At 37.7% G+C, this 26,748-nt stretch overlaps 3 protein-coding genes across 13 annotated transcripts in view; 1 reads left to right on the top strand and 2 right to left on the bottom strand.

The window, feature by feature from the left end:
- The first annotated feature begins 11 nt into the window (after nucleotides 1–11).
- Nucleotides 12–19,164, top strand: Dhc64C (dynein heavy chain, cytoplasmic). 8 transcript variants are annotated; one of them, XM_076535301.1, is made up of 23 exons: nucleotides 12–451; nucleotides 954–1,471; nucleotides 1,533–2,627; nucleotides 2,709–2,844; nucleotides 2,911–3,284; nucleotides 3,517–3,552; nucleotides 4,133–4,204; nucleotides 4,280–7,630; nucleotides 7,714–8,108; nucleotides 8,173–8,483; nucleotides 8,561–8,649; nucleotides 8,842–8,871; nucleotides 9,010–10,156; nucleotides 10,238–10,733; nucleotides 10,819–11,434; nucleotides 11,504–12,298; nucleotides 12,390–12,591; nucleotides 12,736–12,931; nucleotides 13,966–14,083; nucleotides 14,160–14,531; nucleotides 14,616–17,378; nucleotides 17,463–17,660; nucleotides 17,733–19,164. In XM_076535301.1, exons 1-23 carry the CDS (start codon nucleotides 208–210, stop codon nucleotides 18,165–18,167), a joined length of 13,989 nt encoding a protein of 4,662 aa, XP_076391416.1. In that variant the 5' UTR covers nucleotides 12–207; the 3' UTR covers nucleotides 18,168–19,164. The 8 variants fall into 8 exon arrangements, with proteins under 8 accessions (XP_076391416.1, XP_076391418.1, XP_012151461.2 ...); XM_076535299.1 differs by lacking the exon at nucleotides 12,736–12,931 and adding an exon at nucleotides 13,382–13,580 and having other exon boundaries at nucleotides 24–451; XM_076535303.1 differs by lacking the exon at nucleotides 3,517–3,552 and having other exon boundaries at nucleotides 16–451.
- bdg (sodium-dependent transporter bedraggled) overlaps nucleotides 19,029–26,748 on the bottom strand; it is a 22,710-nt gene continuing 14,990 nt past the window's right edge. For 2 of the 4 annotated variants that reach the window (XM_076535304.1, XM_076535305.1), the window contains exons 5-15: nucleotides 25,261–25,439; nucleotides 24,974–25,190; nucleotides 24,641–24,891; nucleotides 24,349–24,572; nucleotides 24,120–24,276; nucleotides 23,747–24,027; nucleotides 23,501–23,632; nucleotides 21,438–21,665; nucleotides 21,160–21,357; nucleotides 20,969–21,016; nucleotides 19,029–20,853 (exon numbers count right to left, since the gene is read on the bottom strand). In XM_076535304.1, the coding sequence (XP_076391419.1) occupies nucleotides 20,038–20,853; nucleotides 20,969–21,016; nucleotides 21,160–21,357; nucleotides 21,438–21,665; nucleotides 23,501–23,632; nucleotides 23,747–24,027; nucleotides 24,120–24,276; nucleotides 24,349–24,572; nucleotides 24,641–24,891; nucleotides 24,974–25,190; nucleotides 25,261–25,439 (2,731 nt within the window). In that variant the 3' untranslated portion in view covers nucleotides 19,029–20,037. Of the gene's footprint in view, nucleotides 20,854–20,968; nucleotides 21,017–21,147; nucleotides 21,358–21,437; nucleotides 21,666–23,500; nucleotides 23,633–23,746; nucleotides 24,028–24,119; nucleotides 24,277–24,348; nucleotides 24,573–24,640; nucleotides 24,892–24,973; nucleotides 25,191–25,260; nucleotides 25,440–26,748 lie in introns of all 4 variants that reach the window. The other 2 variants (XM_012296063.2, XM_012296068.2) reach the window with 2 other exon arrangements.
- LOC105663926 (uncharacterized) lies at nucleotides 21,554–23,494 on the bottom strand. The gene is made up of 2 exons (XM_012296062.2): nucleotides 21,764–23,494; nucleotides 21,554–21,689 (listed from the first exon to the last, which is right to left on the bottom strand). The coding sequence occupies exon 1, from the start codon at nucleotides 23,227–23,229 to the stop codon at nucleotides 21,808–21,810; it is 1,422 nt and encodes a 473-aa protein (XP_012151452.1). The 5' UTR covers nucleotides 23,230–23,494; the 3' UTR covers nucleotides 21,554–21,689; nucleotides 21,764–21,807.

The following is a 26,748-nucleotide window of genomic DNA, read 5'->3' as shown; positions in this document are numbered from 1 at the left end:
CATGAAAACTAGCCAAAGTGATTGATAAAATAGGGAGCAAAGAAATAGCGTTATCTTTTGCGAATCGTTAAGTTTGCAAGTACTCGTGTGCTGTAGTCTATGCCTATTATAGGTCGTCATCGACTGTGTGACAGCTCATCCAAGAGCGGGGATCGGCCGATCACCCGCTCAAAATCTGAAAAATTTTGTGATACTGATTAACGTGGGATGGGTGATTCCTTGGACAGCTCCGGGGATCCATCCCCGGAGTCTCAGATTATTATAGTCGTAGATTATTGGGCGTTTGCTAATTATTTGAAAAAGATCGTAACGGTCCTTCTACCTGATGAAGATGTGGTACAATCCCCATTCGATTCCGCTCTTGAAAATACAACCAATCAAGAATGTATAAAAAAATTCTTAAGTGACCCACAAGTATGGGCTCTTTCTATACAGAGGAGTGCTACTAAAGGTATGTGAATTGATTTGGTATATATCTATTAATTTGATATTAAGAATTTTGCACTCTGCCCTTCTATGATATCCTCCATTGCAGTCTTTCGATACAACGGTACATTAAGCCGCAACAGGAAACGTATCCTGAAAATTAATGCGACGTTTGTCGTTGCATTTAAATTTCTTTAAGATATGACTCACTCTCAAATATAATCGATAAATGTAATAACGTTTTTATTACGTTATTTTTCGTTTATACTTCTCATTTATACATTAATTCATTGCGAATATGTGCCGGTATGCTGTATATTATATTGGTTACATATTTATCTTCATGTTCATAAAATTTTATTATTTGGTATTAGTAAATTGAAATGACAAAATAAATAACATCATGCATGACCTATTTTAAACTGCATTAGCAGAGAATAATCTAGCGAATGTAATAAAAAGGAATATTTAGTTTTGACTTTTTTTTTTATTAACCATTTGTTATATTTTGATTTATTATTTTTTAGAGGAAGATAACAATGAAGCTGATGAAGAAAAAGAAAATGTTGTTTTCTATATTTCGAATGAAATACATTTCACTAGTCCAAAAATGGCCTCCTTAGTTTTAACAAAACGTGCAGCAGTAGTCGAAGCTGATAAGAGTATCCATTCACAGTTACATTTAGTTACTTTCTCTGATGGACCACCATATGAAACATTGCATGCAATAAGTAAAACTATGGCTCCATATTTTAAAAGCTATGTGAAAGAAACAGGTCGTGCAGATAGAGACGGTGATAAAATGGCACCATCTGTAGAAAAGAAAATAGCGGAATTAGAAATGGGTTTATTGCATTTGCAACAAAATATAGATATACCCGAAATTTCATTACAAATTCATCCTGTCGTTGCACAAGTAATTAAACAATGTGCAGAAGAAAATCGTAAACCCAAAGTTGCCGACTTTGGTGATAAGGTTGAAGATTCGACATTTCTGAATCAATTACAAAATGGTGTCAATAGATGGATAAAGGAAATTCAAAAGGTAAATATTTTGTATTTTTACTTTTATTTGTGCAATATTGTTGTTTTTAATTCTTATGCAGGTTACCAAACTAAATCGTGACCCAGAATCAGGTACTGCTCTGCAAGAAATTTCCTTCTGGCTAAATTTAGAAAGAGCATTACATCGAATACAAGAAAAACGAGAGAGCATAGAAATATCTTTGACTCTTGATATACTTAAGCATGGAAAAAGATTCCATGCAACTGTTAGCTTTGACACAGATACTGGCCTACAGCAAGCTTTAGCTACTGTCAATGATTATAACCCATTGATGAAAGATTTTCCAATCAATGATTTATTATCAGCTACAGAACTTAGGAGAATACGTACCAGTGTTAACAAAATTTTTATGCACCTGAGAAAAATAAGAAGCACAAAATATCCTATTCAGAGGGTATTAAGATTGATAGAAGCTATTTCCAGAGATTTGGGACAACAACTTCTTAAGGTGCTAGGCACAAGAAGATTGATGCACATTCCATTTAATGAATTTGAAAAAGTTATGAGCCAGTGTTTTGAAGTATTTAATACCTGGGATGACGAGTATGAAAAATTAACTGGACTGTTAAGAGATATCGTTAAGAAAAAACGTGATGAACACATGAAAATGGTATGGAGGGTTTCACCAGCACATAAGAAATTACAAACCAAAATGGAACATATGCGACACTTCCGTCGACAACATGAACAATTGAGAACGGTTATTGTTCGCGTACTTAGACCTACTGTTCGACAAAATAATAATAATGCTACAATAGAGAATCCAGATAATGATAATGTGAAAGTTGAATTTGCTTTAGATACAGCGGATACAAACACTATCAGCGAAGTGAATTTAGCATACGAGAATGTAAAAGAGATAGATTGTCTTGATATTACTAAAGAAGGTCTAGAATCTTGGAAAGCTGCTGTTCATAGGTATGAAGAACGTATTGAAAGAGTCGAGGCAAGAATCACGGCACATCTCCGAGATCAGTTGGGTACAGCAAAGAATGCTAATGAAATGTTCAGAATTTTTTCTCGTTTTAATGCACTTTTCGTAAGACCGCATATTCGAGGAGCTATCAGAGAGTATCAGACACAGTTGATTCAAAGAGTAAAAGATGATATTGAAGCTCTACATGAAAAATTTAAAGTATGTTCCACTATTTTTAATTTCGATTAATGATTGAGCTAATAATTAAAGAAACAATAGTTAATGATATTATTAATCCAGGTCCAATATGCACAAAGTAAATGCTGCAAGATGAGTACAGTTAGAGATTTACCACCTGTTACCGGTTCTATTCTTTGGGTTAAACAAATAGATTATCAACTTAAAATGTACTTAAAACGCGTTGAAGACGTCCTAGGTAAATACGAAAACGTGAACTTTTTAATAAATTTTTATGGATTGTTCATTTAATATTATTTTGTAGGCAAAGGATGGGAAAGTCATATCGAAGGTCAAAAATTGAAAGCGGATGGAGATAGTTTCCGCATGAAATTATCGACTCAGGAAATTTTCGATGAATGGGCGCGTAAAGTACAACAAAGAAATCTAGGCGTCACCGGGAGGATTTTTACAATAGATAATGTTCGATCACGAACAGGCCGTGGCAATGTACTAAAACTGAAAGTGAATTTCCTTCCTGAAATTATCACGTTGTCGAAGGAAGTAAGAAATCTGAGAAATTTTGGTTTCCGTGTACCACTTCCAATTGTGAATAAAGCGCACCAGGCCAATCAGTTATATCCATTTGCGATAAGTCTAATTGAGAGCATCAGAACTTACGAAAGAACATTGGAGAAGGTAATATTTTGTTATATTTACTAATTTCTGATTATATTATTTCAAAAATTGGTATAACATTTTTAAAGAAATTTTATTTCATTACGTGTTACGACTATTTTTTATAACGTAAACGATTAAAAATTTTTAAAGCACGAATGAGGGATTAGATATGATAGGGAATAGAGCCAGGTTAAAGGTACATATTAGTAATCCTCATATTTCTAATTCCTTGGATCTCCAATATTTTTAGCTTACCAATCGGAGTCCTCACTGCCCCGCACTAAAGGTAGTCATGTATGATGCTTTCAGGAGTTATGCATCTTGCCTATATTTGCAAATTATTATTGTATGCCTGCTTAGCTCTTGTAGAAACATGTGTACTGCAAGATGACAACATTTTATTTTAGTACATTAAACGGTTGAACAGAAATTAGTATAAGATCAATAACGGTATGAGTAGGAAAATTGTAAGGATGTGCGGGAATTCTTTGAATATCTGGGATCCTTCTCTCTTATTATGATATATCAAAATTTATATGATATATTTTTTGGAGATTTTAAAATTGTTTAATTCTAGTAATTTTATAGAAATCTGAAAAATTATCTCTCAGAGTCCGCACATTCAAAAGTTGCTTGTATTTGATATGATAACATTTCATAATTCTTCTTTTTTGTAATACTTCAGATACAAATAAAAATTGTCGTATGATTTCTTAGCATTCGCTATGAATATGTAAAATTTTTGTTTGCATTTTTTGACTGTATATGATTGAATGATAAGTCGTAATTTATGTCGTAAAATTGTATCGATATCGTAAAATCTATAATTCTTCTTAATTATACTCCATAATTTATTCTTTTCTTAGATCGAAGATAAGCCCAGTATCATACCTTTGGTTGCTGGAATGCGTAATGATGTCTTATCGCTTATTTCCGAAGTAAGTTTCCGAACATACGTTGATCATTATTAGAAAATTCTGTTTATTTTAATGCGTCACTGTTTTTGAATTTAGGGAATTGCTCTGATTTGGGAAAGTTATAAACTGGATCAATACGTGCAACGTCTGTCCGATGCTGTTGTCTCTTTTCAAGAAAACGTAGAAGATCTCGTGGTGGTTGAAGAACAATTAGACGTCGACGTTCGGTCTCTTGAAACATGTCCATATTCGGCAAATACATTTGCTGATATACTTTCTAAAATTCAGAAGTCTGTAGATGAATTATCCTTGAAAAATTACTCGAACTTAACGATATGGGTGTCTAGACTCAATGAAGAAGTGGAAAAGAATTTAGCAGCTAGATTAGAAGCTGGAATAAAAGCTTGGACCAATGCACTTACTGGTCAAAAGAAAGAAGTGGATGTAAGTATGGATACCGATGCACCGTCTCAGCCCACTCATAAACCTGGTGGTGATCCAAATATTCAGAATCAAATTCATGAAGTTCGCATAACGAATCAAACAATGTACTTGTATCCAAGTATTGAAGATGCAAGATTCCAAATAATGCAACAATTATTTGCGTGGCAAGCTATTGTTACCTCCCAAGTTCGACTTCAAAGTTCACGGTATCAAGTAGGTTTAGATAAACTTGAGTCGGGTACTTACAGAAATTTACTTACAAAGTTACCTAGTGGAAAACAGCCTTTGGAAGCAGCATACGAAGCGGTTGAATCTAAAATGAAAGATGTAGCCGATTACGTGGATCAATGGTTGCGTTATCAAGCTCTATGGGACTTACAACCGGATAATTTATATGGAAAATTAGGAGAAAATATTAACTTGTGGATGAAGTGTCTAAATGATATTAAAAAAAGCAGAACTACTTTCGATACATCGGACACTAGACGTGAATTTGGTCCTGTTATTATCGATTTTGCAAAAGTGCAAAGTAAAGTATCTTTGAAATATGATTCATGGCACAAAGAAACTTTGGGTAAATTCGGAACACTTCTTGGCAACGAAATGGCAAGTTTCCATGTACAAGTATCGAAATCCAGAAGCGATTTAGAACAGCAATCCATCGAAGCTGCCAGTACTTCAGATGCAGTTGGATTTATAACTTATGTTCAATCTTTGAAACGTAAAATGAAAGCTTGGGAGAAACAAGTTGACATATATCGCGAGGGTCAAAGAATATTGGAGCGGCAGAGATTCCAGTTTCCATCGTCGTGGCTGCACGTGGATAACATAGAAGGTGAATGGGGTGCATTTAATGAAATAATTAAGAGAAAAGACACTAGTATACAAACACAAGTTGCTTCGCTGCAAATGAAAATTGTTGCGGAAGATAAAGCAGTTGAAATAAGAACTAACGATTTTCTAAGCGATTGGGAAAGGGGCAAGCCAGTCGAGGGCCATTTACGGCCAGACGATGCATTACAACAGTTGCAATTGTTTGAGAGTAAGTTTGCTAGATTGAAAGAAGAAAGGGACAACGTAGCAAAAGCTAAGGAAGCTTTAGAATTGCAAGAACCGGGTGGAGTATCAACTACCGAAGATAGAATGCAAGTGGTGTTCGAAGAACTTCAAGATTTAAGAGGAGTTTGGTCAGAATTATCAAGGATATGGGCACAGATAGATGAAACTCGAGAAAAACCTTGGTTATCCGTCCAGCCAAGAAAATTACGTCAACAGCTAGATACAATGATGGCCCAATTGAAAGAATTACCAGCTAGACTGAGACAATATTCTTCGTACGAATATGTTAAAAAGATGTTACAAAGTTACACGAAAGTCAATATGTTAATTGTAGAGTTAAAATCTGATGCTTTGAAAGAGAGGCATTGGAAACAATTAACAAAGCAACTTCGAGTAAACTGGGTACTAAGTGAACTTACTCTTGGTCAAGTTTGGGATGTAAATCTACAGAAAAACGAAGGAATAGTAAAAGACATTATTCTTGTTGCTCAAGGTGAAATGGCACTTGAAGAATTCTTAAAACAGGTTCGAGAATCTTGGCAAACGTACGAACTGGATTTGATCAATTACCAAAATAAGTGTAGATTGATTCGTGGTTGGGATGATCTATTTAACAAGGTTAAAGAGCACATTAATTCTGTCGCCGCTATGAAACTCTCACCTTACTATAAAGTATTTGAAGAAGAGGCATTAACATGGGAAGAAAAATTAAACAGAATCAATGCATTATTCGACGTATGGATAGATGTTCAGAGGCGATGGGTTTATCTGGAAGGTATTTTTTCAGGAAGCGCTGACATTAAAACATTACTACCCGTTGAAACATCTCGTTTCCAAAGTATCAGTTCAGAGTTTTTGGGTTTAATGAAAAAGGTATCGAAATCCCCGATGGTGATGGACGTCTTGAATATTCCTGGTGTGCAGAGAGCACTCGAACGATTAGCAGATTTACTTGGGAAGATCCAGAAAGCCTTGGGAGAGTATCTTGAGAGAGAACGTACATCGTTCCCACGATTCTATTTCGTGGGAGATGAAGATTTATTAGAAATAATTGGTAACAGTAAAAATATTGCAAGACTACAAAAACACTTTAAAAAGATGTTTGCTGGTGTAGCAGCTATACTTTTGAACGAAGATAATACTGTTATTACTGGAATAGCTTCTCGTGAAGGAGAAGAGGTACTTTTCCAAACCCCTGTATCCACCGTTGATCACCCAAAAATTAATGAATGGTTGACTCTCGTAGAAAAAGAAATGAGAGTCACGTTGGCGTCGAGTCTTGCAAGAGCGGTACAAGATATCAAACAGTTCAAAGACGGAAATATTAATCCGCAAGCGTTTATGACATGGTGCGATAACTATCAGGCACAAATTATAGTTTTAGCTGCTCAGATTCTATGGTCAGAAGACGTTGAAGCTGCTTTACACGAAGCACAAAACGATCCAAGTAAGAGTCCCTTAGAAAGAGTGTTATTACAAGTCGAAGGTACATTAAACGTTTTAGCAGACTCTGTTCTACAAGAACAGCCTCCTTTGAGAAGGAAAAAGCTAGAACATTTAATTAACGAATTTGTACATAAACGCACAGTAACGAGAAGATTAATTGCGAACAAAGTTTCTAATCCAAAAGCATTTGAATGGCTATGCGAAATGAGATTCTATTTTGACCCAAGACAAACAGAAGTTTTACAACAACTTACGATACACATGGCAAACGCCAAGTTCTTTTACGGATTCGAATACTTAGGAGTACAAGATAGATTAGTTCAAACACCGTTGACCGATAGGTGCTACTTAACGATGACTCAGGCCTTAGAAGCTCGTCTCGGTGGTTCTCCATTTGGACCAGCTGGTACAGGAAAAACTGAGTCAGTGAAAGCTTTGGGTCATCAATTGGGAAGATTTGTGTTGGTATTTAATTGCGATGAAACGTTCGACTTTCAGGTAAATGATACGTAATAATTATGAAGATATGAGACAAGAAAAAGAATGTATATTTTATAATATTCGCTAATGTATTTTGTTAGGCTATGGGTCGTATATTTGTTGGGCTTTGTCAAGTTGGAGCATGGGGCTGCTTCGACGAATTTAATCGTCTGGAAGAGCGTATGCTTTCTGCTGTTTCTCAACAAGTGCAAACTATTCAAGAAGCATTAAAGAGTCAAATGGAAGGAAAGAAGGAAGGAATGCTTTGCGTAGAGCTGGTTGGAAAACAAGTAAAAGTATCGACGGACATGGCGATATTTATTACCATGAATCCAGGTTATGCCGGACGATCGAACCTTCCCGATAATTTGAAGAAACTCTTTAGATCTTTGGCTATGACAACTCCTGATAGACAGTTAATTGCTGAAGTTATGCTCTTTAGTCAAGGATTCCGATCCGCCGAGAAACTAGCTTGCAAAATTGTGCCATTTTTCAAGTAAGTTTCTCAGATTTATTTACGTTTTATATTTATTTGTATTAAACACTTAATGTCATTACAGATTATGTGATGAACAACTTTCCAATCAATCTCATTATGACTTCGGTCTTCGAGCACTTAAATCCGTGCTGATATCTGCTGGTAATGTAAAACGTGATCGTATTCAAAAAATAAAGGAAGGTATGCAAAATCGTGGCGAAACTAACATCGACGAAGCTTCGATCGCTGAAAATTTACCAGAACAAGAAATCCTTATTCAGTCCGTTTGCGAAACCATGGTACCGAAATTAGTCGCTGAAGATATTCCATTGCTATTCAGTTTACTTAACGATGTATTCCCAAATGTTAACTATACTCGAGCTGAAATGAAAGGTAACGGTTCACATCATATCGTTATACTTTCACACCTCATCGATCTCGTCATTTTCTACAAGCTACGTCGTTTACAGGATTAAAAGATCAGATCAGAAAGGTGTGCATGGAAGAATATCTCGTATGCGGTGAAGGTGACGAACAAGGTGGAGCTTGGCAAGAAAAGGTAATGGAATACTATAACATTGCACATTGTACATATTCATCATTTGCATTGGCTCGTCATCTCATTGTTAGAAATAGTAGCATAGAAAAAGTAGATTGATTCAAGAGACGAAAAGTCTGTATCTTTTCTGAAAATATGTAATATAGATAACGTATTCCTAATTTCTTCATTCTTTATCATATGCACTCTCAGGAAATGGTCTGTGAGACCTGGGTAGAAAAGGTGAGACAAACTAATCTCTGATCAGCATTGCATGACCTGTACCTTTTCATTTCATGGATGATTCTGCGTCTCGTAAATTCGTATGATCGTCATTTATATTTCGATATTGGTTTTAATTTTAATAATGTTCGTACATAGGTGCTTCAACTTTATCAAATTTGTAATCTAAATCATGGCTTGATGATGGTCGGACCAAGTGGTTCTGGAAAAACAACAGCGTGGAAAGTACTTTTAAAAGCATTGGAAAGATTCGAGGGAATAGAGGGTGTTGCACATGTAATCGATCCTAAAGCTATCAGCAAGGAAACATTGTATGGTGTACTGGATCAAAATACACGCGAATGGACAGACGGTCTTTTCACTCATATTCTTAGAAAGATTATAGACAACGTAAGAGGAGAGATTAACAAACGGCAGTGGATTATATTTGATGGCGACGTTGATCCAGAATGGGTTGAAAATCTAAATTCTGTACTAGACGATAATAAACTGCTCACATTGCCGAATGGTGAACGTCTAAGTTTACCACCGAACGTGCGAGTTATGTTTGAAGTTCAGGATCTAAAGTATGCCACGTTAGCTACTGTTTCTCGTTGCGGCATGGTCTGGTTCTCCGAAGATGTACTTTCAACAGAAATGATATTTGAAAACTATATGCTACGTTTAAAGAATATCCCACTAGAAGATGGTGAAGAGGACAACCTTAGCAAGAAGGCAACCGAGAAAGATGATACATTGTCACCTGCGTTATCGGTACAGCGAGAGGTTGCTAGCATTTTACAAAGTTATTTTGCTCCAGATGGATTAGTAGTGAGATGCTTAGAGTATGCCATGAAACAGGAACATATAATGGACTTTACACGTTTACGTGCACTAAGCTCTTTATTCTCTATGTTGAATCAAGCTGTACGCAATGTTCTACAATACAATCATTCGCATACTGACTTTCCTTTGCCAAGTGAGCAATTGGAGCGTTATATGCCAAAGTGTTTAGTATACGCATTACTATGGAGTTTTGCGGGAGATGCGAAGTTAAAAGTTCGATCTGATCTTGGAGACTTTGTTAGATCCATCACAACTATTCCTCTGCCGACACAAAGCAATATTCCCATCATTGACTTTGAAGTTAGCATTCACGGCGAATGGTTACCTTGGAGCAATAAAGTTCCTCAGATTGAAGTAGAAACGCATAAGGTCGCCAGTCCTGACATCGTTGTACCTACGTTGGATACCGTAAGACACGAAAGTCTACTTTACACGTGGTTGGCAGAACATAAGCCAATAGGTAATATTAATATATTTATAATAAGTAATAAATATTATAAAAATAATAATAATGTAATATTGTGTTATATTTCTATCATAGTACTTTGTGGGCCACCGGGATCCGGTAAAACAATGACTCTTTTCTCTGCTTTACGAGCCTTACCTGACATGGAAGTTGTTGGTCTTAACTTTTCATCGGCTACTACACCAGAGCTGCTACTCAAAACTTTTGATCATTATTGTGAATACCGTAAAACACCAAACGGTGTAGTACTTTCTCCAGTACAATTGGGCAAATGGCTGATTCTATTCTGTGATGAAATCAATTTGCCCGATATGGATAATTATGGGACACAACGTGTAATTTCATTCCTGAGACAACTGGTAGAACATAGGGGTTTCTATCGAACTAGTGATCAAGCATGGGTTACTTTGGAAAGAATTCAGTTCGTCGGTGCCTGTAATCCTCCGACAGATCCGGGTAGAAAACCTCTTAGCCATAGATTTTTACGACATGTTCCGGTGATCTATGTCGACTATCCAGGAGAAACATCTTTGAAACAAATCTATGGAACTTTCACACGGGCTATGCTTAGGTACGAGTAACAAGAATAATAGTATTAATAACATCAACAATTTTTAAACCCGCTACTAAACTATTTTAATATAAAAACATTATAGGTTGACACCATCGTTGCGAGGTTATGCTGAACCTTTAACAAATGCAATGGTAGAATTTTACTTGGCTTCACAAGAAAGATTTACTCAAGACATGCAACCACATTACGTTTATTCTCCGCGTGAAATGACTCGTTGGGTGCGAGGAATTTGTGAAGCTATAAGACCTCTTGATAATTTATCGGTTGAAGGTCTAGTACGTTTGTGGGCACACGAAGCTCTTCGTCTCTTCCAGGACAGGCTAGTGGAAGATTCAGAGAGAACCTGGACCAATAAAAACATAGATACCGTTGCTATGAAGCACTTCATGAACGTTGACAAAGAGAAAGCATTAGCTAGACCTATCTTATATAGCAATTGGCTGTCTAAGGATTATGTGCCTGTGAATAGACAAGAGTTACGAGACTATGTTAGAGCAAGATTGAAAGTATTTTATGAAGAAGAACTGGATGTGCCTTTAGTACTGTTTGATGAAGTACTTGAACATGTTCTACGGATTGACAGAATTTTCCGACAGCCACAGGGACACTTATTGCTTATTGGTGTTTCTGGAGCTGGTAAGACAACGCTGTCTAGATTTGTTGCATGGATGAATGGCTTATCCATATTCCAAATAAAGGTATGAATTCATTAATTCTGTCGTTTATTTTATTGAATGTTTTTATCGAATATTTATTTTATTCGAAAGGTTCACAATAAATACACTGGCGAAGACTTCGACGAGGATTTGCGTCAAGTATTAAGGCGCTCCGGTTGCAAAGACGAGAAAATAGCATTTATACTCGATGAATCTAACGTATTAGATTCTGGTTTCCTTGAACGTATGAATACCTTACTTGCAAATGGCGAAGTACCTGGTTTGTTTGAAGGCGATGAATATACAACGCTTATGACACAATGTAAGGAAGGAGCACAACGCGAGGGTCTTATGTTGGATTCAAACGAAGAATTGTATAAATGGTTTACCGGTCAAGTAATGAAGAATTTGCACGTCGTATTTACTATGAACCCTAGTACGGATGGACTTAAGGACCGTGCTGCAACATCACCTGCATTATTCAACAGATGCGTGTTGAATTGGTTCGGTGATTGGTCGGATAACGCGCTCTTCCAAGTTGGCAAAGAGTTTACCAGTCGTGTAGATTTGGAAAGACCTTCATGGAAATATCCAGATTTCTTCCCCTCCGTTTGCTCTTTAATTCCAGCACAACCTTCGCATAGAGATGCCGTTATCAATGCTTGTGTCTACGTGCATCAAACGTTGCACAAAGCCAATGCTAGACTCGCCAAACGTGGCAGTAGAACTATGGCTATCACTCCACGTCATTATTTGGATTTCATCAACCATTTCGTGAAATTGTATCAAGAGAAACGAAGCGATTTGGAAGAACAACAATTACATCTAAACGTTGGTTTAAGTAAAATCGCCGAAACCGTAGAACAGGTGGAAGAAATGCAGAAAAGCTTAGCTATAAAGTCTCAGGTAAGGTTGCTATTTAAATGCGAATATTTCTAACGATAAAATGTTTTTTCCTTAAGAACGAGATTTTTAAAAATGGGGGTTCTACTCGTAGGAATTGCACGCTAAGAATGAAGCTGCAAATGCAAAATTGCGACAGATGGTTAAAGACCAGCAGGAAGCAGAGAAAAAGAAGGTTCAAAGTCAAGAGATTCAACAGCAGTTGGCGATACAAACAGTTGCCATTAACCAAAAGAGAGACGATGTTATGGCTGATCTGGCGCAAGTTGAACCAGCTGTCATCGATGCACAAAACGGTACGTATTATTTGTATTTCAGTTGTCTTGATCATCGTGACGATTGCAAACGGTAAATAATTGCAATCGTTGCTTACTTGTTATATTCTAACCGCGTGAAACATATGTCGCACTACGTGCTGAAACGGTTTACAATGAGTATAGCTGTCAAGGGGATAAAGCGGCAGTATCTCGTTGAAATTCGATCGATGGCAAATCCTCCCAGCATCGTAAAGCTGGCTTTAGAATCTATATGCCTGTTACTCGAGGAAAATGCTACCGATTGGAAACAAATTCGCACTGTCATTATGAAGGATAGTTTCATACCAACCATCGTCAACTTCAACACGGAGAACATCACGTAAGGAAATGATTATGGGTCTGCTGAATGTTCAATATTCGCGTGGGAATTTATCAAGGCAGAAACGATACCATAACCGCTTGACATATATGTTATGTCTTTTTGCCTGAACACAGTATACTCGCTTACGTACAAGAACGTCCTTATAAATATAACAAGAATGTGTTGATTGTCGCTATAAAATTAATGTTCAATTCTATAAACTTCTCAATATTTTCAAGGAAAAATTATAAGGACGTGACGATACGTAAATACTGTATGCGTATTTGTAAATAAAACACGTCGTGTCTTTTGATCTCTCTAACTTTATACAGGTGACCGAAATATGTATAATGCGCAGCCTGTCGCTGAGCTTTTCTTTTATAACAATGACATATAACTGATCTAATTGCACATGCCTGCACTATTATTTTCCTTGTACTATATAAAGTCGTTTCGTTTTTCGTATAGCGGTGAAATCGATAAAGAAACAACATTTAGTCGAAGTTCGGTCCATGGCGAATCCGCCGGCGATCGTGAAGGTTGCGTTGGAGTCTATCTGCTTATTGCTCGGTGAAAATGCCAGTGATTGGAAATCTATCCGCGCTGTCATCATGAGGGACAATTTTATCAATACTATTGTCTCTAATTTCAGTACCGAGGATATTACGTAAGCATGCATTCACCGTTTGATTCTCCTTTGATAAGCAATTTAATACTTCGATCGAGGGATCAGCGAACACGGTTCGTTGATATGACAAATTTTCATTGAAGAAAAAAATATGTGAATTACTAATACTTGTTGTATATGTATGTATAATTAATCTCTGTGCTTGCTGATCTCAAATCTAAAAGATGTCCGATATAATTCACAAAGCACAGCTATTACTTAAGAGCATGTGAACGATCATTGACAAATTTGTTACTAACCAAAATTACATGTATAATATATTATATTAAAAATGTAATCTAAAACTAGTGCTAAAGCTAATGCTAAAGTTATGAAATTCATCAATCGTTGAGATTAACAGACTAACTTTTAAATATTCATTTAGCGACGAGGTGAGAGAAAAAATGAAGAGTCGATATTTGAGCAATCCAGACTACAATTTTGAGAAAGTTAATAGAGCTAGTATGGCTTGTGGTCCTCTGGTTAAGTGGGCTACAGCACAGGTGGGTCAACATTTTTTTCTTAAAAATAAAATGTCATTGTTAAATAGTGATTACATATGTGGGTTAAAAATTGCAGATCGAATACGCCGATATGTTGAAACGAGTAGAGCCTCTAAGAGACGAGCTTCACTCGTTAGAACGACAGGCTGAAACGAATATGCAAAAAGGAGAAGAAGTGAAGAATTTGATCGCTCAATTAGAGCAAAGTATAGCTTCGTATAAAGAAGAATACGCTCAGTTGATATCTCAAGCGCAAGCCATCAAAGCGGATTTGGAAAGCGTACAGGCCAAAGTGGATCGTTCTATCGCTTTACTGAAATCTTTAGTGATCGAAAGAGAACGATGGGAAGCAACTAGCGAAACGTTTAAGAGTCAAATGTCCACGATCATCGGGGATGTCTTATTGTCATCTGCTTTCTTAGCCTATGCTGGATATTTCGATCAACATGTAAATATACTTTAACAATAAGTAAAAATACTTTTACATCCACAAAAAAGGTTAATGAAATTAATGATATGAATTTTTTTTCAGTATCGTCAAAATTTGTTTAGTACTTGGTGTCAACATCTGCAACACGCCAATCTACAGTTTAGACCTGACATAGCAAGAACAGAGTATCTTTCGAATCCTGATGAACGCTTGAGATGGCAGGCCAATGCTTTGCCCACAGATGATCTTTGCACCGAAAATGCGATTATGTTGAAACGGTTTAACAGATATCCGTTAATTATTGATCCATCTGGACAAGCAACCGAATTTATAATGAACGAATTTAAGGACCGAAAGATTACGAAAACAAGCTTTTTGGATGACTCCTTCAGAAAGAACCTGGAAAGTGCTTTACGTTTTGGTAATCCTCTATTGGTACAAGACGTGGAAAATTATGACCCTATATTGAATCCTGTCTTAAACAGAGAATTAAGAAGAACAGGTGGACGTGTGTTAATTACACTCGGAGATCAAGATATCGATCTTTCTCCATCTTTTGTAATATTCTTATCCACGAGAGATCCAACGGTAGAATTCCCACCAGATATATGTTCTCGCGTTACTTTCGTGAATTTCACCGTTACCAGAAGTTCCCTTCAAAGCCAATGTTTAAATCAAGTTCTAAAAGCCGAACGGCCGGACATTGACGAGAAGAGATCCGATCTGTTAAAATTGCAAGGCGAATTCCATCTAAGGTTGAGACAGCTCGAGAAATCTTTGCTGCAAGCATTGAACGATGCCAAAGGAAAGATACTCGACGATGATTCTGTAATAACTACGCTTGAAACCCTGAAGCAGGAAGCGGCTGATATTAGTAAGAAGGTCGAAGAAACGGATAAAGTTATAGCGGAGATCGAAACAGTTTCTCAACAATACATGCCTTTGTCTCAAGCTTGCTCGAATATATACTTCACGATGGACAGTCTGAATCAAGTACACTTCTTATACCAATACTCTTTGAAAATGTTCCTGGATGTTTTTACGTCCGTCTTGTCTCAAAATCCAAGGCTAACGAATATATCGGAACACACGCAGAGATTGTCAGTCATTACCAGTGATTTGTTCTCTGCCTGTTACGAACGCGTTGCTCGTGGAATGTTACACACGGACAGGTTAACATTCGCATTATTATTGTGCAGAATACATTTGAAAGGTATCGCCACGGAATCTACTTATGATAGTGAATTCACGTTCTACTTGCGTGGAAAAGAAGGTGTGCTGAACATTCGAGGACCTATTGCACCTAATTTAAGCTCGGAACAACAAGAAGCTATGATGCGCTTAAGTTTGAGACTTCCCGCTTTCAAGAAATTGGCCGAAAAGGTTCAGGAAAATACAGAATTCAATTCGTGGCTACAATCACCAACTCCTGAAACGTGTGTACCAAAACTTTGGGACGAAGAAAAACCATTGACACCAACAGGAACAGCCATGCATCAGCTGCTGATAATTCAAGCATTTAGACCGGATCGTGTGATAGCTGCTGCTTCGTTAGTCGTTACTTCCGCCTTGGGAGAATCCTTCATGGCCGCCGCAGAATCGGAACTCGATTTTGCTTCTGTCGTTGAAAACGAACTGAAGGCAAACGTGCCTGCTTTACTTTGTTCTGTGCCAGGCTTCGATGCTTCTGGCCGGGTCGATGATTTGGCAGCTGAATCTGGTAAACAAATTGCCAGTATCGCGATAGGATCAGCGGAAGGTTTCAATCAAGCCGATAGAGCGATAAATATGGCTGTTAAAGCTGGTAGATGGGTATTATTGAAAAATGTTCATTTAGCACCACAATGGTTGGTACAACTCGAAAAGAAGCTACACAGCTTACAGCCGCATGCCAGTTTTAGACTGTTTCTGACTATGGAGATCAATCCAAAGGTACCGGTAAATCTACTCAGAGCTGGTAGAATATTCGTTTTCGAACCACCTCCTGGCATTCGAGCGAATTTATTGCGTACGTTCAGCACTGTACCTGCATCGCGAATGATGAAGGCTCCGAACGAAAGGGCCAGACTTTATTTCCTCTTGGCGTGGTTCCACGCGATCGTTCAAGAACGTCTTCGTTATGCGCCTTTAGGATGGGCAAAACATTACGAGTTCAATGAAAGCGATTTAAGAGTAGCTTGCGACACTTTGGATACATGGATAGAGACTACTGCTATGGGCAGAACTAATCTTCCACCGGAGAAGGTGCCTTGGGATGCCTTGGTTACTTTGCTTTCACAATGTATATATGGTGGTAAAATCGATAATGATTTCGATCAGCGTCTATTGGCATCGTTCCTTCGAAAACTCTTCACTCCACGATCTTTCGAAGCAGATTTTGCGTTGGTTGCTAATATCGACGGTTTGCAAGGAAATCAAAGACACATCACCATGCCGGATGGTACCAGACGCGATCATTTCCTCAAGTGGATCGAATCGCTATCCGACAGACAGACACCTTCCTGGCTTGGTTTACCGAACAATGCAGAAAAGGTTTTATTAACAACGAGAGGAACGGATTTAGTGTCAAAATTACTTAAAATGCAGCAACTAGAAGACGAGGATGAATTGGCATACTCTAACGAAGAATCTCTGGATACGCCTCGAGAAGCAGAGGCTGATGGTCGACCATCTTGGATGAGAACATTACATAATTCGGCTTCTACGTGGTTACAATTACTTCCAAAGAATCTGGCTACACTCAAGAGAACCGTGGAAAATATCAAAGATCCTCTGTACAGATACTTTGAAAGAGAAGTTAACAGCGGTGCTAAATTACTGCAAGATGTAATTCATGACTTGGAAGATGTCGTTTTAATTTGTCAGGTATTTGATTGATTAATTTTCTTGCGATATTATTTATAACACAAACATTATTGTCAATCATGAACCGCTTATTTTCTTTTGAAGGGTAAAAAGAAGCAGACCAATTACCACAGAATCATGTTATCAGAATTGGTAAAAGGTATTTTACCCGGTGGTTGGAGACGGTATACTGTACCAAGAGGATGCACCGTTATCCAGTGGATAACAGATTTTAGTCACAGAGTATCGCAATTGCAAGAAGTATCGCGACTAGTATCTCAAGGAGGAGCTAAAGAAATTAAAGTTCGTTTCGTAACCTGCTTTTACATTTTTATGGTTTCATATTTATATACAATGTAATTTTGTCGTTTTTAGAGTTTCCCCGTTTGGCTCGGTGGATTGCTGAATCCTGAAGCGTATATCACGGCGACGAGACAATGTATAGCACAAGCCAATAGTTGGTCTCTCGAGGAATTACAATTGGACGTAACTATAGGAGATGGGGATAACATTGCAACGGACGATTGCTCGTTTGCTGTTACTGGCCTGAAATTGCAAGGAGCACAGTGCAAAGATAATCAGCTGTATTTGACTTCGACCATAATGACCGATTTACCAGTTACCATGTTGCGGTGGATACGGTCTAACAGCGATGACGTACGAAAAGGCAAATTGTCCTTACCCGTTTATCTGAACAGCACGCGTACCGAATTACTATTTACCGTTGATTTAAATATTGCTCCTAGTCAAGATCCTCACAGTTTCTACGAAAGGGGAGTTGCTGTTCTTACATCTACTGCTTTGAATTAATACTTTATGAATTAGCTAATTGTATCGTCTTCAAAAGCGAGTCTTTTGAACGCAATTTAACATATAACGATATAAAATTACTTTGACACAACTTAATATCGATAGAATTTAGGGATGGGCAAACGAATTTCTGATAGGTAGTTTTTCGTATTTCCATATATAGTGTAAAGTTTCTTGAGATATTTATTTATCTATTCATTTTTAATTATTTATGAAGCTACAATTTCAGGCATCCTGAATTTCGTTTAACTAGAGTAGTATGTCTTTTTAACTCTATCAGTCACGTAGTCGATCGTCGACAGAAAAGGTTTGCCCATTTCTCTTAACGTACTAAGTACACATATGGTAAAGAAAATTATTTAACGCTTCAGATAGTTTTTTTCTGCACATCATTTTTTTCGTGCAATGAAATGAACTACCCTATAATTAGCATAATTGAAAAGGATGCAAGACATCTGTTTCGAAGTCAATGTTTCGATGATCAGATTGTAACATATATAGTTTATTTAGTTTTGTATACGTTCAAAATTGAAACATTGCTTTCTGTAACAAAGTTATACTGTGTTTGCTTACATGTAAGTACTAAAGTACTATAGAATTTACATTATTTGAATGGCATCTAATAATAAAAAAGGAAACTTATTAAACACTATATAGAGTTTATTAAAAAGAAATATAAACGAAAAAACGTTAAAATGCTCCATATTTTTCTTTTCTTTTTGTACTTTGTTTTTGCAATCAATAAAAAAGTAGTAACATATATTTCTGTAACTGTGCGATATTAAATATAACATTAATAATTAACAAGTGTAAAGGATTTATTATTGTATTAAGTTGGATGCTGCAAAAGTATTGAAGGAATTTAAAAAAGAACATAAAAACTTTATTATGGTCCATAATATCAGGTATAGCAGTTACATTTATGAAATGTTATTAGAATATTTGTGACGCTATATAACTACGTGGTCATGTAAATAATAATGCAGTTTTTACATTTTTTTGTTGTTCGATCATAATTCAACGTTTAATCATATACTACATGTAGATTAAAAAACACACAGTTTTCTCGCTTCGGTGTCAATAATTTTAGTTGTTCGCGATGGTAAATGAACCCGCGTATCGGTTCTTCGTTCTGTCGGACCGACCGCCTGTCGGTCGAAAAGTAAGATATCGGCCCTGAAGAACATTGGACGGACTGTACAGTTGTAGCATAAAACGATTTTCACGATTAATGACGAAAATATTTAACAAGCAAATTTCTCTTAAAATGATTCGTTAAAATACTATATACATCAATATATAATAAAACTATTTAGAAAAAGAAACTATAGCAGTATATGTACATATTACACTGACATTTCGTTTGCAGTCTCGATAAAGGATACCGAAATTATTTAAAAATATGTTGATTCGAAGCAAGTTACTTCTCGAACGTACGCAAAAATAATCGAAGCACTTCGTCGTGAATAACGAAACCGAGTTTCTCCCTATAATATTTTTCGTATTTCTCGCATGCGATATTGATTTGCGCGTCATCTGATAAATAAAACGATGAGATTATGCAATTCGTCAGCTTTGACAAGAATTAAAAATACTGAATTCAGTCTAGAAACAGATAAAATAGCATTCTCGGTTATCGATGAATGATACGTCATCGATAATCTATCGATCTTTCGCGGTAAAGAGCTTTCACAAATACAGATAGCCTAAACAGAAAAATTAGCAATGAAAATTCTTCGAAGGACGAGTATCATCGGTAACGCGGATCGATAAAGAGAAATTAATCAGCGAAACGCGATAATGTAATAACGATGAAGCAATCGTTGGGTTTTCTCGGTAAACGGACTTCGAACAAAAGAAAAGCATAAGTCTATATCACAGAAACGGAATCATCCGTTTCTTGGGCAGTCTTTTTATCGTCGCTATTATCGTTAGCCTGTTCAGTGGAGACTAGAGATACGTCCTTTGGAAGGACCAAGGATTCTTCGCCGATCGGCGCCGCAGCCTCGACTAGATTCTCGACGGACGCTGCTGCCGTCGGTTCGTCGTGGCAGAAACTTCTACGTAAGGACTGTTGGGTTCTCGTGGTCCCTCTTCTAATGCTACTACGAAGTAAATTGGCGACATCTACCGCGGTTAAGTTCGAACTGCTCGATGAAGTGGTACACGGTCGTCGAACCCTTTCCAAAGTCGAATGCGTTCTCTCCAACGAACATCCGACCATACCGATCCTCGTTGTTCTGTCGATGGTATTAGGTCGATGTCTCTCTGCAGCACTGTTCCGGGCATTCGCATTGTTCTCGGTTCTCGATTCGGTTACGTGAATCGTCACGTCTTGCGTTTGTCTGCCTTGATTCATTTCCACCAAGACAGTCGCGTAATCGGGCGGCGGAGGTTGCAAGGCTGGTCTTTGTCTTGGAGCGCTAGTCTCGCCAAGTACGTTCGCTATTCGTCTCACGCTTCTTCGAAAACTTTGACGTAACATCTTTGCTATCCTTGCACCTGTTGCTGTCGTGTAACTCGGAGGAGGTGTATATTTTGGTGGCGGATCCTCGAACGGTACTTCCGTGTTGGTAGGCACGATTCCATTGCCATGGATACTGGTACCCGTATCATTCCCAATATGCGTTTGCGTGTCTCTTGGATCGTCTGGTTCCAAGGATGGTCGATACAGCAACTGAATTCTCTGTTGAATTAAGATTACGTCCAATGAATAAAGCAAATAAATGTAACGTTTGATGTTCTCTACGCGAAAGCAATTAATTTTATACACGTGCAATGGTTAAAAAGCGGAAACTTACGCCGTTACACTGCTCGCAGTGATTTACGGTAACTTCCGTTTGATTGTTCTAACGTTAGCACAAACAAGATAGAAAAATAGTTGTTGTTAGAGTTGTATTAGTAGCGTTAGAAAAGAAAGAATATAAATTATTGTTAATCGTTAAAATCTAGTTCGTACTTCAAATTTATTAAAACTCACTCGGACCCTTACATCAAATATATCGGGTGGACCATTGTTCAAATATCGGCACGTCTGTATAATAGCCACCGCTGGTATCGTTAGGATCGGTATTAATTGAATGGCAGCTCCAAGTTGCCTTGCCCAAATCGCCCAGTATTCTCTGACTGTACGCCGATAGGAATAAAGTTCTCGAAAACCAGCATTCTTGAATACCGTGATACTAAGTACCTGCGTTAATGTGCAATTATTCGATTAGATATTTTTGTTCGCTACGATTTTGTATAAATATTTTCACGACAAACACAAACCATGAGGATAACGGGTAATACAACGTTCCACGTGAAGGACAAGAGGGGACCAGCCCAGTGCCTGAGACATCGACCGGTGGGTGGAAACAGTTCAGCAACTACGGCTTCACCGCTGTGTGGACGACCACGAACCGCAAACACAGCACCGACTTGCACCAGGTACAAAATCATTATCCACCAGGTCCCACCAATCGTATAATCAAGATAATAAACGACGTGTATTCCCAACTATGAACATAAAAGAATAACATTCTGTGAGACATCAATTACAAATTTTATTCTTGTTTGCTTAGCAATAACGTTACAGATTACGAATATTTAATTACTTCGACGATGGCTCTGCTCATTTGCTTTAATTACTACATTTAACTTATGAAATAAGAGACGGAGTTGATACACTCGTTTTTATATCCTTTACTTGAATATCCAAAAATAACACGTCATCTTTAACATATCCAGAATATCGAGTTAGAGTCGTGTGAGGAATAAACATATAAATTCCGGATTCTTTGGTTATATCTGTAGAATTTGTTTTATCCTGCCCCACAGCTTTGACAATTTTCTTCACGTCATTGGCTGGATTCTCTTGGTTTCTCAACGTAACCGTTGCTTTAAGAATGCAAGGCCAGTCCAATAATGGATCCCATTTTCCAGTCTCTACGCGTAGACACCCGATAATGTGACGATCTTTCCATTGTCCTATACCGTTTAAGAATAATTCCAATCTCAAGGTGTATCCATATTCTTTGTTTAAAAATTTTGGACTATAAAGCGCGCAATCGTTTTCTTTGGCATCGGTCATTTTTTCTTTATAGCGATCGATCCTCCACAAAAGTCGACCATTGCTCGAATATTGATCAAAATATTCGTGTTCGCATCGACATTCAATATGTTCTGTGACTTTAAGTCTTGAGTTTTCGTCGATCAGTTCTTCGAGATATTTTAAGTTTTCCTTCATTTGAAATTTTAGTCCTTTAACGATACTTTTTTGATTAGATATCAAAGTTGACTGTTTCTGCACTTCCTCTTCCAAAGCATCGATCTTTTCCGTGAGAAGTTTTTGTTGTGCCGCTAATTCTTTCGAATTTTTGCATCTCATTTCTAGTTCTAATTTAAGATCGTGAATCAGTTCTTGTTGTTCCTGCCACATCTTGCTCATGTGCGCGCTCTCTCCAGCCAAAAAAGCTTTCAAATCTTTCAATTCCAAATACCAGTTTCCGAAAACATCTTCGTGTTTGTTCTGTTCGTCTGTTAATTCTCCGTGGAGAAGCTTTAACTGTTCCGAAATATGTTGAAAGCTTAAACTAGTTCGTTGTTCAGTATTGTCACGAGTTAGCGCCAATTCGTTCAATCTCTGATTTAACGTCACGTTGTACTGTTGAGATTCTTCTGCCATTCGTGTAATTTGTAATCGCAGCGTATCAATAGATGCTTGTTGAGCGCGTAGCAATTTGAAACACTGAGACACATTATCCTGGACATGTTTGCGCTCTTTCTCCTCGTTGTTAACTACAGCTCTAAGCAACATCAATGCAGAGAATATTTTATTTCTCCACGCAAAATCTTGAATTTCTTTTGCCTGACTATTTCCTGCGGCAGCATCTGTACAGCATAATCTTCGATGTTCATCCATGTTCTTTCGTGGCACGTAAACTCCACATTTCCGTGGGCATTCTTCTAAAACTAATCCACAGTGTTTCACGTGATCGAACAGATATTTCTCCTCTAAAAATTCGTTGCAAAAGTAACAAGGCACGCTTCGACGCACCACAGAATTCACGCGATTACTCATTTTCGAAATCGATGCACAACGACTCTGGTGACACTGATGAAACGTTTAATCAAGTAGGTACTTGGTCTGATAACCATTATCTGAACAAATAGAACATCGTGTAGCCTGACTGATAAGAAGATACCGGTTTTTAAATTCTATAGGCAAACAGAACGCGCCCGTTATCTACGTGTATTTCTCTGAAAAAGGATACTCGTCGCTTGTTTTTGACTAATCTTTTAAATAGGATTTTTCATTCAAGATCAAAATGAAAATATTGTTTCGTATTTACCTCTGTGGCCATTGGTAAACCCAAGATGTAAGCGCAAGCACAGCTGAAGAACGTAATGGTAGTTTCCCACAGCTTCATCATTTTTGCGTTGATAGCCATGATACCAGTTATCACGCAATGCCATATCGCTAGCTATAATATTAAATATTACATTTTTCTTTGAACTTTCAATCGTATAGCATTTCCACTATTTTTTCTACCTTTCGCATATTTGATTTGTATTATCGTATATTTGTATTTGTGTACCTGTTGAGCTATTCCAAACAGAATAAGGATAAAATAGAAGAGAACTGCCCAAAAAGGCGACACTTGCTCTGTACCGAGTAACGCCAAAGTCGCGGGAAATAATTCGGTGGAAAGTCTCAAGACTTGATATCCAGATTCGGCTGTAAAATCCGCTCCTGGCCGGGTTATGCGTTCACCAACGATAAACGAGGCATGAGTCATAAATCTCTCCGGTGTAGTACCGTAACCTGGGGGAGCTGGTTGGTTCGTGGGTCTCATAAACACGTACGACGATATTCTTTCTAGAATAGAAATATTTATAGTCAATACCCGGAGAGCTACAAACTGTGCTCCAAAACCTGCAAACTATATCTACTACGGCTTTATTACTTACCAAAGGAACTCGGTATATAAATATATCCATAATGCTTGAGAATTTGTACACAAGTGTTCGCCAGAAAAGCCGCTAGAAGTAAAACTACGATGGTTAGTACTATCACTAGACTCGTGTCCCGTTGTAGTAAATGTTTATGCTTATTATGAGCAGCTATCTAGAAAAACAATATTCACCGGTAAGTTCTCCGTTACAGAAATATAGGTTTATGGTTTTTGTTGGTAATTACCTGCATGGCGGCTGCACCTAGTAATCCCCAAGTGAGGAAAACCTCGATGGAGGCCGCAACCCACGATTTTCCATTGATGAAGAACTCGGCCCATACAGTAGCAGGGAAGAGTTGATGTATAGAACCCGGAGGAATGAGACCAAGTAGTTTTGTACAAAGAACCAAAGTACCAAACACTGGTACTAACGTAAAAACGTATACTACTTTACCGTATGATCTCAACCCTGAAATAATAATTCAGTTTTATACCGACTCGTCATCCGGTTGAAACTTATGGTTTCATCGATCGTACCTTTACTTAACGATACAAACACGATCATCCACACGACGGCTAAATTAAACGCCACTTGAAATTTTAACGTTACAACACCGGTATCCGATTCGTTTAACTGATGCCTTTGCAGAACGACTCCGCTAAAATAATCCGGTACCGTTTCGTACAGTTTATGCAAATTACTGTTATTCTGCGTAGGCTTCTCTTCTCTGTAGAAGGAAAACGGTTCTGCCCATCGGTACTTGTCCTGTTTCGTTATGAACGAATCTCTGTACAAACATGAGAAACATTCTATCATTTTCATCGAACAGTTTCTAACGATTTATTGCGTGGAAAAAGAAATGAATTTACCTAAAGTACACGAACATCCAGGATACACCGACAATACTGTAAATACCAATAAAGGCTTGCGCAATCAAGAGAGCTATACCAACACCTTGAAACAGTGGCGAAATTCTCCACATATCCACGGATCCAGCCGCTAATCTTTGCCCGAGACAGACGTGCAACGTAAGAAGTGGAATGCCCAATACCAAGGACAATATTAAAAACTGTACAATGAAGTTTGCTGAAAGGAAAGGAACCGGTTAGCAACTATTTCACTTGTAGAGCTTACGTGACAATGTTTGCGTTCTCACCTCCAAATTGTATACTAAGTATAGAGAATCTACTTATATTAAAAAGACCAAGGGTGCAACTGAGGCACGCCAAGGCTGGACTAAGAGCATGTGGCCATTTTCCCAATGGATTCGCATCCTCGTCCTCGTCCTCTCCTCTATCCTCGTCTCTGTCGACGTCTCTTTGCCTTTCGCATATCCTACGATGTTTTAAAGAAAAAGATAAAGACATCTCAGTATCTATCAGTTCTGTCGCGATACTTTCGATCAAAAAACTTAAGAAAGAAAGAAAGAAACTTAAAATCCAATATGTACTCGTAAAGACCAAATACGAGGTTGAACGCGACACCGCGTGACTATCGATTCCCGATAAGAGCATGTAAAATAATCATATGGAGGTCGTATCGATTTGTCTTAAAACTGGGTCGAATGTAATTGTATCTTATGTATTTGTTATTGTTGCCAAAGAGAATTCGAAAACAATGTCGATCACTTGCTCTCGATATCGATCTCGCAACTGCGTTTTTTTCACGCGAAATATTCCACTAATCGTTCGTATTTCTACTTTCAAAAACGGACAAAGCAACGCGTTAATAAGTGGAATCTAACTCTCGAATTTTCTCTAAAAGTACACCTTGGCCTCGTTTTCCGTGAAAAACACAGGAACTTTGTATCCATCGTCGCAATTGCACTGATTTATCAACGCCTCGTTTATAACTATTTTCGTTTTAAACCGAGTAGATCGTTTCTTTCTTGCGCATATAGGTTCTAAAATAGGAAAAGGTACAGAGGTCATTTCTGACGTCAAAGAAGAATTGATTTTGAGGCCAGTATTTCTCCCGAAATACCTGGTGCAGGATCAGGATATCTTATCGACAAACTGACCGCTCGCAAGGAGACCACAGTACCTCCAGCGGTGTTTCCTAATAACGTTACGATTAGAAACACGCAAGTGGTAGATTTGGCACGATAATCGTCGAACGTTTCGTTGCTGAGTGAACCGAATTAGTTAAAAAAATAAAAACAAAACTGCGTTCTTTTTCGTTCGAGAAACGCTAGGAAGTGTTACGTCTTTGATCACAGATGTTCGGTTCTTCCAAAAAGAGATGAACAGTTCAGAAGGTGAACCTGTTAATATCATTAGGGAACGAATGCCGTTTTCCAGATCAAATTTTGCGATTCCAATGACGCTGAACTGAAAACACGGCTGCGCAGTATACAACTCGAATTGCAATAGACTCGTGGAAACAGTCGTGGGATCCTACCTTGATCGCGTATTTATCGCGACTTTTCGGAACGGTGGAAATTCATAGTGATCGTATCACTGAGAAAAAAGTCAAGGTACATTTAATTCGATCAAGGCAATTCGAACAAGGTTAAAGTCCGTGTTCCTTAACGGGACATCGATGACGAGTAAAACATTTTACGGCGCAACTTGATTAAAAGCTGGATATTCGTTGTGCCTTACTTTTTAGCCTTTTTCATGGCACAATAAACATTAGTGTAGAG

Source organism: Megachile rotundata, chromosome 9 (assembly GCF_050947335.1).
Source record: "Megachile rotundata isolate GNS110a chromosome 9, iyMegRotu1, whole genome shotgun sequence".
Classification (NCBI taxonomy): Eukaryota; Metazoa; Arthropoda; class Insecta; order Hymenoptera; family Megachilidae; genus Megachile; species Megachile rotundata.
Note: the sequence above shows the minus strand (reverse complement) of the source record. Positions and strands in the feature narration are given on the sequence as shown.